Source organism: Balaenoptera physalus (assembly GCF_965194825.1).
Source record: "Balaenoptera physalus genome assembly, chromosome: 1".
Taxonomy (NCBI): Eukaryota; Metazoa; Chordata; class Mammalia; order Artiodactyla; family Balaenopteridae; genus Balaenoptera; species Balaenoptera physalus.
In genome coordinates this window covers 145,286,822-145,299,484 of record NC_138882.1, presented here as the reverse complement: position 1 = coordinate 145,299,484, position 12,663 = coordinate 145,286,822, and the positions used below count along the sequence as shown (strand labels likewise).

General features: G+C 38.9%; 1 protein-coding gene across 1 annotated transcript in view; it reads right to left on the bottom strand.

The window, feature by feature from the left end:
* Window positions 1-12,663, bottom strand: part of LOC309640237 (uncharacterized protein C1orf87) — a 123,206-nt gene that overhangs the window by 24,936 nt on the left and 85,607 nt on the right. The window contains 1 exon segment of the mRNA XM_082418744.1: window positions 9,148-9,212. Within this exon segment, the coding sequence (XP_082274870.1) occupies window positions 9,148-9,212 (65 nt within the window).

Below are 12,663 nucleotides of genomic sequence, written 5' to 3'. Positions count from 1 at the left end.
ACTTTCAGTCTGTATGTGTCCCTATGTCTGAAGTGGGTCTCTTGTAGACAGCATATATACGGGTCTTGTTTTTGTATCCATTCAGCCAGTCTGTGTATTTTGGTTGGAGCATTTAATCCATTTACATTTAAGGTAATTATCGATATGTATGTTCCTATTACCATTTTCTTAATTGCTTTTGGTTTGTTATTGTAGGTGTTTTCCTTGTCTTGTGTTTCTTGCCTAGAGAAGTTCCTTTAGCATTTGTTGTAAAGCTGGTTTGGTGGTGCTCAATTCTCTTAGCTTTTGTTGTCTGTAAAGTTTTAATTTCTCCATTAAATCTGAGTGAGATCCTTGCTGGGTAGAGTAATCTTGGTTGTAGGTTTTTCCCTTTCATCACTTCAAATATGTCCTGCCACTCCCTTCTGGCTTGCGGAGTTTCTGCTGAAAGATCAGCTGTTAACCTTATGGGGATTACCTTGTATGTTATTTGTTGTTTTTCCCTTGCTGCTTTTAATATTTTTTCTTTGTATTTAATTTTTGATAGTTTGATTAATATGTGTCTTGGCGTGTTTCTCCTTGGATTTATTCTGTATGGGACTCTGTTTTTTTTGGGTTTTTTTCATAAATTTTATTTAATTATTTATTCATTGGCTGCATCAGGTCTTCGTTGTGGTGTGCGGGCTTCTCGTTGCGTGGGCTTCTCTTGTTGCGGAGGAGGGGCTCTAGGCATGTGGGCTTCAGTAGTTGTAGCACGCAGGCTCAGTAGTCGTGGCTCGCAGGCTCCAGAGTGCAGGCTCAGTAGCTGTGGCACACAGGCTTTGTTGCTCCACGGCATGTGGGATCTTCCTGGACCAGGGCTCGAACCCATGTCCCCTGCATTGGCAGGTGGATTCTTAACCACTGCGCCACCAGGGAAGTCCCAGGACTCTCTGTTTTTCCTGGACTTGATTAACTATTTCCTTTCCCATATTAGGGAAGTTTTCAAGTATAATCTCTTCAAATATTTTCTCAGTCCCTTTCTTTTTCTCTTCTTCTTCTGGGACCCCTATAATTCGAATATTGGTGCATTTAATGTTGTCCCAGATGTCTCTGAGACTGTCCTCAATTCTTTTCATTCTTTTTTCTTTATTCTGCTCTGCAGTAGTTATTTCCAATATTTTATCTTCCAGGTCACTTATCTGTTCTTTTGCCTCAGTTATTCTGCTATTGATCCCTTCCAGAGTATTTTAAATTTCATTTATTGTGTTGTTCATCATTGTTTGTTTGATCTTTAGCTCTTCTAGGTCCCTGTTAAACGTTTCTTGTATTTTTTCCATACTATTTCTAAGATTTTGGATCATCTTTACTATCATTATTCTGAATTCTTTTTCAGGTAGACTGCCTATTTCCTCTTCATTTATTAGGTCTGGTGGGATTTTACCTTGCTCCTTCATCTGCTGTGTGCATCTCTGTCTTCTCATTTTGCTTAACTTACTGTGTTTGAGGTCCCCTTTTCACAGGCTGAAGGTTCATAGTTCCCGTTGTTTTTGGTGTCTGTCCCCAGTGGCTAAGGTTGGTTCAGTGGGTTGTGTAGGCTTCCTGGTGGAGGGGACTAGTGCCTGTGTTCTGGTGGATGAGGCTGGATCTTCTCTTTCTTGTGGGCAGGTCCACGTCTGGTGATGTGTTTTGGGGTGTCTGTGACCTTATTATGATTTTATGCAGCCTCTCTGTTGTTGTGTGGGGTTGTGTTCCTGTCTTGCTAGTTGTTTGGCATAGGGTGTCCAGCACTGTAGCTTGTTGTTTGTTGAGTGGAGCTTGGTCTTGGCATTGAGATGGAGTTCTGTGGGAGATTTTCGCTGTTTGATATTACGTGGAACTGGGAGGTCTCTGGTGGACCAATGTCCTGAACTTGGCTCTCCCTTCTCAGAGGCACAGCCCTGACCCCTGGCTGGAGCACCAAGAGCCTGTCATCCACACGGCTCAGAATAAAAGGGATTAAAAAAGAAAGAAAGAAAGGAAAATATAAAATAAAATAAAACAAAATGAAATAAAATAAAGTTATTAAAATAAAAAAATAATTATTAAAAAAATGTAAAAGTATTAAAAAAAAGAAAGGAAGAAGAGAGCCAAACTGAAAAACAAATCCACCAACGATAACAAGAGCTAAAAACTATATTAAAAAAACAAACAAACAAACAAAAAAAAACACAAATGGACAGACAGAACCCTAGGATAAATGGTAAAAGCAAAGCTATACAGAGAAAATCACACACAGAAGCATACACATGCACACTCAAAAAAAGAGAAAAAGGGGAAAAAATAATATATCATTGCTCCCAAAGTCCAGCTCCCCAATTTGGGATGATTCGTTGTCTCTTCAGGTATTCCACAGATGCAGGGTACATCAAGTTGATTGTGGCGATTTAATCCGCTGCTCCTGAGGCTGCTGGGAGAGATTTCCCTTTCTCTTCTTTGTTCGCACAGCTCCCGGGGTTCAGCTTTGGATTTGGCCCCGCCTCTGCATGTAGGTCACCTGAGGGTGTCTGTTCTTCGCTCAGAGAGGACGGGTTTAAAGGAGCAGCTGATTCAGGGGCTCTGGCTCACTCAGGCCAGGGGGAGGGAGGGGTATGGATGCGGGGTGAGCCTGCGGCAGCAGAGGCCAATGTGACGTTGCAACAGCCTGAGGTGTGCCGTGCATTCTCCTGGGGAAGTTGTCCCTGGATCACGGGACCCTGGCAGTGGCGGGCTGCACAGGCTCCCTGGAGGGGAGGTGTGGATAGTGACCTGTGCTTGCACACAGGCTTCTTGGTGGTGGCAGCAGCAGCCTTAGCATCTCATGCCTGTCTCTGGGGTCCGTGCTGATAGCCGTGGCTCACGCCCGTCTCTGGAGCTCCTTTAAGTGCCGCTCTTAATCCCCTCTCCTCATGCACCAGAAAACAAAAAGAGGCAAGAAAAAGTCTCTTGCCTCTTTGGCAGCTCCAGACTTTTTCCCGGACTCCCTCTCAGCTAGCTGTGGTGCACTAGGCCCCTTCAGGCTGTGTTTACGCAGCCAACCCCAGTCCTCTCGCTGGGATCCAACTGAAGCCAGCTCAGCTCCCAGCCCCCACCCGTCCCGGCAGGTGAGCAGAAAAGCCTCACGGGCTGGTGACTGCTGGTCGGCACCGATCCTCTGTGTGGGAATCTCTCCATTTTGCCCTTTGCATCCCTGTTTTTGCGTTCTGCTCCGTGGCTCCGAAGCTTCCTCCCTCCACCCCCCACAGTCTCTGCCCGCGAAGGGGCTTCTAGTGTGTGGAAACCTTTCCTCCTTCACAGCTCCCTCCCACTGGTGCAGGTCCCGTCCCTATTCTTTTGTCTCTGTTTCTTTTTTCTTTTGCCCTACCCAGGTACATGGGGAGTTTCTTGTCTTTTGGGAGGTCTGAGGTCTTCTGCCAGCGTTCAGTAGGTGTTCTGTAGGGGTTGTTCCACATGTAGATGTATTTCTGATGTATTTGTGGGGAGGAAGGTGATCTCCACGTCTTACTCTTCCACCATCTTGAAGCTCCTCTTGAGTTTATTTTTGTTTATCGTGTTAGGGAGTGTTCTAATTTTATTCTTTTACATGTAGCTGTCCAGTTTTCCCAGCACCACTTATTGAAAAGCCTGTCTTTCCTCCATTGTACATTCTTGCCTCCTTTGTCACAGATTAGGTGACCAAAGTTGCGTGGGTTTATCTCTGGGCTTTGTGTCCTGTTCCATTGATATGTATTTGTTTTTGTGCCAGTGCCATACTGTTTTGATGACTGTAGCTTTGTAGTATAGCCTGAAGTCAGCGAGCCTGATTCCTCCAGCTCCATTTTTCTTTCTCAAGATTGCTTTGGCTATTCGAGGTCTTTTGTGATTCCATATAAGTTGTAAAAGTTTTTGTTCTAATTCTGTGAGAAATGTCATTGGTAATTTGATAGGGATTGCATTGAATGTGTAGATTGCTTTGGGTAATATAGTCATTTTCACAATATTGATTCTTCCAATCTGAGAGCATGGTATATCTTTCCATCTGTTTGTGTTGTCTTTGATTTCTTTCATCAGTATCTTATCAAAACTTATCTGATAGTTTTCTGAGTACAGGTCTTTTGCCTCCTTAGGTAGGTTGATTCCTAGGTATTTTATTCTTTTTGTTGCAATGGTGAATGGGATTGTTTCCTTAATTTCTCTTCTGATCTTTTGTTGTTAGTGTATACGAATGCAAGAGATTTCTGTATATTAATTTTGTATCCTGCAACTTTACCAAATTTATTAATGAGCTCTAGTAGTTTTCCTGTAGCATCTTTAGGATTTTCTATGTATAGTATCATGTAATCTACAAACAGTGACAGTTTTACTTCTTCTTTTCCAATTTGGATTCCTTTTATTTCTTTTTCTTCTCTGATTGCCGTGGCTAGGACTTCCAAAACTATGTTGAATAATAGTGGCGAGAGTGGACATCCTTGTTTTGTTCCTGACCTTAGAGGAAACACTTTCAGTTTTTCACCATTGAGAATGATGTTTGCTGTGGGTTTGTCATATATGGGCTTTATTATGTTGAGGTAGGTTCCCTCTATGTCCCCTTTCTGGAGAATTTTTATCATAAATCAGTGTTGAATTTTGTCAAAAGATTTTTCTGCATCTATTGAGATGATCATATGGTATTTTGTATTTTATCTAGTCTTCCAGTTGATCCTGCCAACAGGTCCATTCTATTCCTAAGTCTAACTTATCAATATTAAGTTTTTATGTGATAATCATACAGACAGCAAAAACAAGTTCACAGGATTTTTGTGATTCCAAATGTGATAAATTTTATAATATGAGGCAGTATATATAAAATTAGTCAGTTTAATCAGGTTATGATAGAACCCTTGAGTGAAAATGGGAATGAGAAAATTTACAATTCTACACACCCTAAATTAGTAGCTGTCTTTATTTTCTTATAACGCCACTTCTTTCCTTTCATGACACTTACATATGGGGCTAGAGAACATGCAAACAAAATGGCCCACTCAGTGCCTAACAGCATTTAATAATCATAGCTCCAGCAATACTGAAATGGGAAGAGATCAAGACATTAAGTTTCTCAGTAAGCAACAGGCTATCACAACAATGCAACAACAGTACTACGATGCTCCTGTTACTCTATACAGTGTAATGTTGCCTAAACTTTTTGTTTGTCAGACTCATAATCACCTATGAGATTCTAGGTTCTGCTAATAGTATGTCTTTTTCTATGTTTCTTCAGCCCTAAGGATGGCAGCTGCTTCCTACAGTTACTAATCTCTGGGTTACCTCATGGTCATGGGTTGTATTGTGTCCCCTAACGTAGGTACCACTGAAACCTGTAAATATGACCTTGCTTGAAAACAACATCTTCTATATGTAATCAAGTTAAGGTGATGTCATTATGGATTTGGGTGGGCCTGAAGTTGAATGAACAGTAGTGTCTTTGTACAAAGAAAGAGAGGGGGATTAGATGCAGAGACAAAAAAGAGGCAGAGAGGAAAGAAGGCCATGTGAAGACAGAGGCAGAGATTGCAATTATGCAGCCATAAGCCAAGGAAGGCTTGGGGCCAGCAGAAGCTGGAAGAGGCAAGGAAAGACTCTTTCCTAGAGCCTTGAGAGGTAGCATGGCCCTCCTGACACCTTGATTTCAGACTTCTAGTCTAAGAACCAAGAGAGAAGAAATTTCTGTTATTTTAAGCCACCCAGTTTGTGGTATTTTGTTAATGACAAATGCCCTAGGGAAATGAATACACTCACCATCCTCTTTTTGCTCTTTCAGTCTTCTATCAATAATATTGATAATAACCAATCCCTCAGTCACCTGCTATAAATTCCCTCTGTTTGAAATACCTAGTGAGGTATCTGGTTTTTCCACTGGAATGTAAACTGATATACTATGCTTCCCCCCAAATTCTCAGTACCTTGTATATTGATCCAAAGGGTAATCAGCAAACAGTTGATGGATGTAGTAAATAGAGAATTGCAACAACAGATTAATATCAATGCATATTTTTTCACTTGTCATATTTAACACTTGCTAATTGCTAAATATTTTGCCCAATTCATCTTTATCATTTCACTTAATAATATGTCTTGGAAATCTTCCTGTATCAGACCAGCCATGTTATTTTACAGCTGTGTAGTTTTATCAATTGAATATACTGTAATTTAATTAAATGGTGCCTGAAGGATCCTTTCATTGTTTCCATCTTGTTTTTTTCTTTTAGGTTCTTATCAGTTATCTATTTTATACATATTAGTGTATATAAGCCCCGTCTCCCAATTCAAGCCCCCGCCCCTGACCCCGCTTTCCCGCCTTGGTGTCTATATGTTTGTTCTTACATCTGTGTCTTTATTTCTGCCTTGCAAACTGGTTCATCTGTACCAGTTTTCTAGATTCCACATATATGCGTTAATATACAGTATTTGTTTTTCTCTTCCTGACTTACTTCACTCTGTATGACAGTCTCTAGGTCCATCCACATCTCTACAAATGACCCAATTTCGTTCCTTTTTATGGCTGAGTAATATTCCATTGTATATATGTACCACATCTTCTTTATCCATTCATCTGTCAATGGGCATTTAGGTTGCTTCCATGACCTGGCTATTGTAAATAGTGCTGCAATGAACACTGGGGTGCATGTGTCTTTTTGAATTATGTTTTTCTCTTGGTATATGCCCAGTAGTGGGATTGTTGGGTGATATGGTAATTCTATTTTTAGTTTTTTTAAGGACCCTCCATACTGTTCTCCACACTGGCTGTATCAATTTACATTCCCACCAACAGTGCAAGACCGTTCCCTTTTCTCCACACCCTCTCCAGCATTTGTTGTTTGTAGATTTTCTGATGATGCTCATTCTAACTGGTGTGAGGTGATACCTCATTGTAGTTTTGATTTGCATTTCTGTAATAATTAATAATTTTAAGATTCATTAGGTCCCATTTGTTTATTTTTGTTTTTATTTCCATTACTGTAGGAGGTGGGTCAAAAAGGATCTTGCTGTGATTTATGTCAAAGAGTGTTCTTCCTATGTTTTCCTCTAAGAGTTTTATAGTGTCTGGTCTTACATTTAGGTCTTTAATCCATTTTGAGTTTATTTTTGTGTATGGTGCTAGGGAGTGTTCTAATTTCATTCTTTTACATGTAGCTGTCCAGTTTTCCAAGCACCACTTATTGAAGAGACTGTCTTTCCTCCATTGTATATCCTTGGTCCTTTGTCATAGATTAGTTGACCATAGGTGCATGGGTTTATCTTTGGGCTTTCTCTCCTGTTGCATTGATCTGTATTTCTGTTTTTGTGCCAGTACCATATTGTCTTGATTACTGTAGCTTTGTAGTATAGTCTGAAGTCAGGGAGTCTGATTCCTCTAGCTCCGTTTTTTTTCCCCCAAGATTGATCTGGCTTTTCACGGTCTTTTGTGTCTCCATACAAATTTTAAGATTTTTTTTGTCCTAGTTATATAAAAAATGCCATTGGTAATTTGATAGAGATTGCGTTGAATTTGTAGATTGCTTTGGGTAGCATAGTCATTTTCACAATATTGATTCTTTCAATCCAAGAATATGGTATATCTCTCCATCTGTTTGTGTCATCTTTGATTTCTTTCATCAGTGTCTTATAGTTTTCTGAGTATAGGTCTTTTACCTCCTTAGGTAGGTTTATTCCTAGGTATTTTATTCTTTTTGTTGCAATGGTGAATGGGATCGTTTCCTTAATTTCTCTTTCTGATCTTTCATTGTTAATATATAGGAATGCAAGAGATTTCTGTCCATTAATTTTGTATCCTGCAGCTTTACCAAATTCATTGATTAGCTCTAGTAGTCTTCTGGTGGCATCTTTAGGATTTTCTATGTATAGTATCATGTCATCTGCAAACAGTGGCCATTTTACTTCTTCTTTTCCAATTTGGATTCCTTTTATTTCTTTTTCTTCTGTGATTGCCATGGCTAGGACTTCCAAAACTATGTTGCATAATAGTGGCAAGAGTGTACATCTTTGTCTTGTTCCTTATCTGAGAGGAAATGCTTTCATTTTTTCACCATTGAGAATGATATTTGCTGTGGGTTTGTTGTATATGGCCTTTATTATGTTGAGGAAAGTTCCCCCTATGCCCACTTTCTGGAGAGTTTTTATCATAAATGGGTGTTGAATTTTGTCAAAAGCTTTTTCTGCATCTATTGAGATGGTCATATGGTTTTTATTCTTCAATTTGTTAATATGGTGTATCACATTCATTGATTTGCATATATTGAAGAATCCTTGCATCCCTGGGATAAATCCCACTTGATCATGGTGTATGATCCTTTTAATGTGTTGTTGGATTCTGTTTGCTAGTATTTTGTTGAGGATTTTTGCATCTATATTCATCAGTGATATTGGTCTGTAATTTCCTTCTTTGTAGTATCTTTGTCTGGTTTTGGTATCAGGGTGATGGTGGACTCATAGAATGAGTTTGGGAGTGTTCCTCCCTCTGCAATTTTTTGGAAGAGTTTGAGAAGGATGGGTGTTAGCTCTTCTCTAAATGTTTGATAGAATTCACCTGTGAAGCCATCTGGTCCTAGACTTTTGTTTGTTGGAAAATTTTTAATCACATTTTCAATTTCATTATTTGTGATTGGTCTGTTCATATTTTCTATTTCTTCCTGGTTCAGTCTTGGAAGGTTATACCTTTCTAAGAATTTGTCCATTTCTTCCAGGTTGTCCATTTTATTGGCATAGAGTTGCTTGTAGTAGTCTCTTTTAAAACGTGTACAAAATGTTGTTTCACTAAACATACATTTATAAATCTTGGAGAGTTCTTTGGTGAGATATTAGTAGAATAAGTACCTAGCTACAGGATTCTCAGATCTAAGGGACTGTACAACTGAAATTCTAATAAGTAATATCGACTTCTTTTATAAATGTACTACATCCTTCTCAAAGGGCTATCACTAGAGACTGATTCATGATATAATACAGCTTGGAGAATTATGCCTTTTACAACCCAACTGACCTAAAGGATAGCCATCAAGGCAAACTTCACTCTTATTTTTTCTTCACTGGTAAGCCATTTATATTTCTGGGAGCAATGAGATGAAACCCAACAAACAAACCATTGGGGCTAAGTCACAGCATCACTAGAGCCCTGGGAATAGGAGGTCTCTCGAGGAACAAAATAACCAAACTCACCGGGAAGTAAATCAGATGACAAATAAGATGAAGCTCTGCTCAACAACTCAACAAAATTCTGCCATCTGTGAAAGAAAAGGAAACATAATACCTGTGATCAATGTGGGAAGCTCTGGAATAATGTGCAATAAAGCTTAAAGTTTATACAGATAGTGATATTAAAGGAGTTTTCTGATGTCTGTATCTTTTGGGGTGCAGTGAAGGAAACACAAGCTACTTTAGGTGTCTCTACTAGAAATGGAAATTAGGCATCCACAAAATTATTGCAGGGGCTAGTAGAATGGAGGCTGGTGTCTGCTGCTGGGCTAAGGGTTAGGTCTCAGAAGATGTAGTCCAGAGTCCAGAGAACTGCAGGAAATTCTGGCTGACGTCTCAGGTGCCCTTGGCCATGAGTTTGGTGATTAGGCAGTATATAGGGCATTCTGGCCACCAGAAAAACTGATGTCTGCCAGGGTTATTGGAGTTGCTACTACTGCAGAAAAACAATAAATACGTATAATGTCCCTGCCCCTCTCCCCAGTCTTCCTGCCTTTCAAATCTCATGCAATTGCATCTCAGTGATGGAACTTAAATCAATTCCAGAACCTCAATGTCAAGGGAGCTTTGGAAATGTTCTTTTTAGCCTTCCTAAGTGTGGGAAGTATTACAACATAGGAAAGAACATAGAAGGGGATAGAAATGGGTGCTAAGTGCAAATAGATAATATTTAGTGAAGTCCCCAAGCAGAAATTGCATTGAAGAATGTGTGAGCATTTGACAATCAGGGAGTCATTTAAAACTTACAAGTACTTTAGGAACACTTTGGTAGTGAGAATCACTTATATTTGCTTGCCCAACATCCATTCTCCATTTATATAAAAATATGTTTCTTTGGGGTAATGGGCTACAATCAATGTCCCATACCCTTCCCTAGACAATGTTGTGACCCACTCAGTCTAATTAATCTCAATCTATCACTTCACTTTCCCTATCCCTCCCTCCCTCCCTTCTTCCCTCTCTCCCACTCTCTGTCTCTGTGTCTCTTATTAACTTTTGTTTCTGGTGCTTCCTGAAGTTTCATGTCCCCTGATTTTGTGTGTAACTCCATATCCTTTCAAAAATATTTCTTTTTGCTTATGTTAGCAAAAAACAGTTTCTGCTTCTAGCAACCAAACTACAACTGATAAGAATTTTTATCACCTCTTTGCCCATCAGAAGTCAAGCAAATATAAAGAGCCAATTGTGAGAATATGTCCTGTGTTTTCTAGGAGAGTTTTAATGCCATGTGATTTTATTCTTTTTATTTTTATTTATTTTTTAACAGAAGTATAGTTGATTTACAGTGTTGTGTTAATTTCAGGTGTATAGCAAGGTTATTCAGTTTTATTTTATTCAGTTTTCTTTTTCAGATGCTTTTTCCTTATAGGTTATTACAAAATATTAAGTATAGTTCCCTGTGCTATACAGTAGGTCCTTGTTGGTTATCTGTTTCATACATAGTAGTGTGCACATGTTAATCCCAAACTCCTAATTTATTGCTCCCAACCTCTTCCTCTTTGGTAACCATAAGTTTTTTTCTATGTCTGTGGGTCTATTTCTGTTTTGTATATAAGTTCAATTGTGTCATTTGTTTAAAGATTCCACATATAAGCAATATCATATGATATTTCTCTTTCTCTGGTTTACTCCACTTAGTAAGATAATCTCCATGTCTATCCATGTTGCTGCAAATGGCATTATTTCACTCTTTTTTATGGTTGAGTAATATTCCATTGTATATATATATATATACATGACATCTTCTTTATCCATTCATCTGTTGATGGACATTTAGGTTGCTTCTGCCTTCTGGCTATTGTAAATAATGCTGCAATGAACATTGTGGTGTATGTACCTTTTTCAAATTCTGGTTTTCTCTGGATATATGCCCAGGAGTGGGATTGTTGAATCATATGGTAGCTCTATTTTTAGTTTTTTAAGGAACCTCCATAAATTCATTAGATACATAACTAGTTTGTTTTGCTTATACCTCATAAAACTTTTTCTATACATGGTATCACAAATCAGAAAAGTTCTTTGTCAGTATAGAAAATATGACCTCCAGAGCTTCATGTCACTTTAGGCACAAGAATAGATATGGCATAGGTATACAGAACCACAAGCCAGATAAGCTGATGACTATATCAGCTGCTGAAAGGCTAGGCAGGGAAAAGAAAGTTGGAGAAGTAGCACTCTTAAGGAATATTAATAAACATATAAAGATCTGATATTAGCACAGATCTGGAAATGAACTGCAGTAGAAGCATCTCCTGTCTTCTACACTTCCTGCAATGCCCTCCTCTTAGGAGGGCCAGGTTTATGCCTACAGCATCTTCTGACCCATTGAACAACAACACAACAAAAACCTAAATCCATTTATATTTCCACATTGCATAACATTTATTTTTCAGAACTGTTAGGAGTTAGCAAATATTCAGTAAGGGCTCTGGACAAGATGGCACCAGAAACTCTCCTGCCCCTTCTTGAATTTTCGCTGATAGCAGGGGAGGGAAATTGCAGGAAATGTTTCTAAGTACTGAACTTGGACACTGCCTGATTTAAGTGGTATATAGGACTTAAGTGACCAATGAAATCCTTTAGATCCTCTAATAAAATACCTTCTTTATTCCATACTCTTTATATGACTCTAGGACCTTCAAAGAGCCATTGACAATTTAAGTGTGAGAGTGGGTTCTTGTTGCCATAAAAGGCAGTGTAATTCTAATCACAGTACCAGGTGCCAAACTCTTCATGTTGAGTCCGAGAGATCAGGATTGAAGGACAAGCTCTGTGAGCCTGACTGTAGATTCAGGCAGATCTGCGTTCAAATTCTAACTTCATCCAAACTTAAGTTAAAATGGCCTTAAATTAGCGTTCTGAGTACTTTGTGTGCATTCTCTCATTTAATTGAGACAACCATCTTATTAGACATGTAAATGACTTGCCTATGGACACGCTGATCAATGGAGGAGCCATGATTTAAACCCTGAATGTCTGACTCCAAATCCTGCACCCTTAACCATTGTACTCTATGGCCTTACACATGAATGTAATATAACTTGGTTTCAGTTACATTTTTCCCACCCTTTGGAATTCCATGAACATGGTTTCAGTGTCTTCTGATATCTACTATTGCAGAAGTTGTTTTTTTTTTTTTTTACCGTAAGTTAAACATCTTTATTATGGTGTTTAAATGCCAGATTGAAAGAAACATACTACAGTTGACTCTTGATCAGTGCACTGGAGGTTGGGGTGTGTTAGGGGCGCTGACCCTCTGCCCAGTCAGAAATTCATGTATAATTTATAGTTGGTCCTCCATATTAGTGATTCCTCCTTTCCACTTGTCCACATTGCTAAAGTTTGAGGTCAGTCTGATTTGGATTCATTTATAATTATTTTTTTCATTTATTTGCTTTGGTTTAGTTTTATTTTGTTTTGGCTGCATCCTTAAATAATTTTCTTTGTCTCTGTAGCACAAAAGTTTTGTCAGGAGGGACA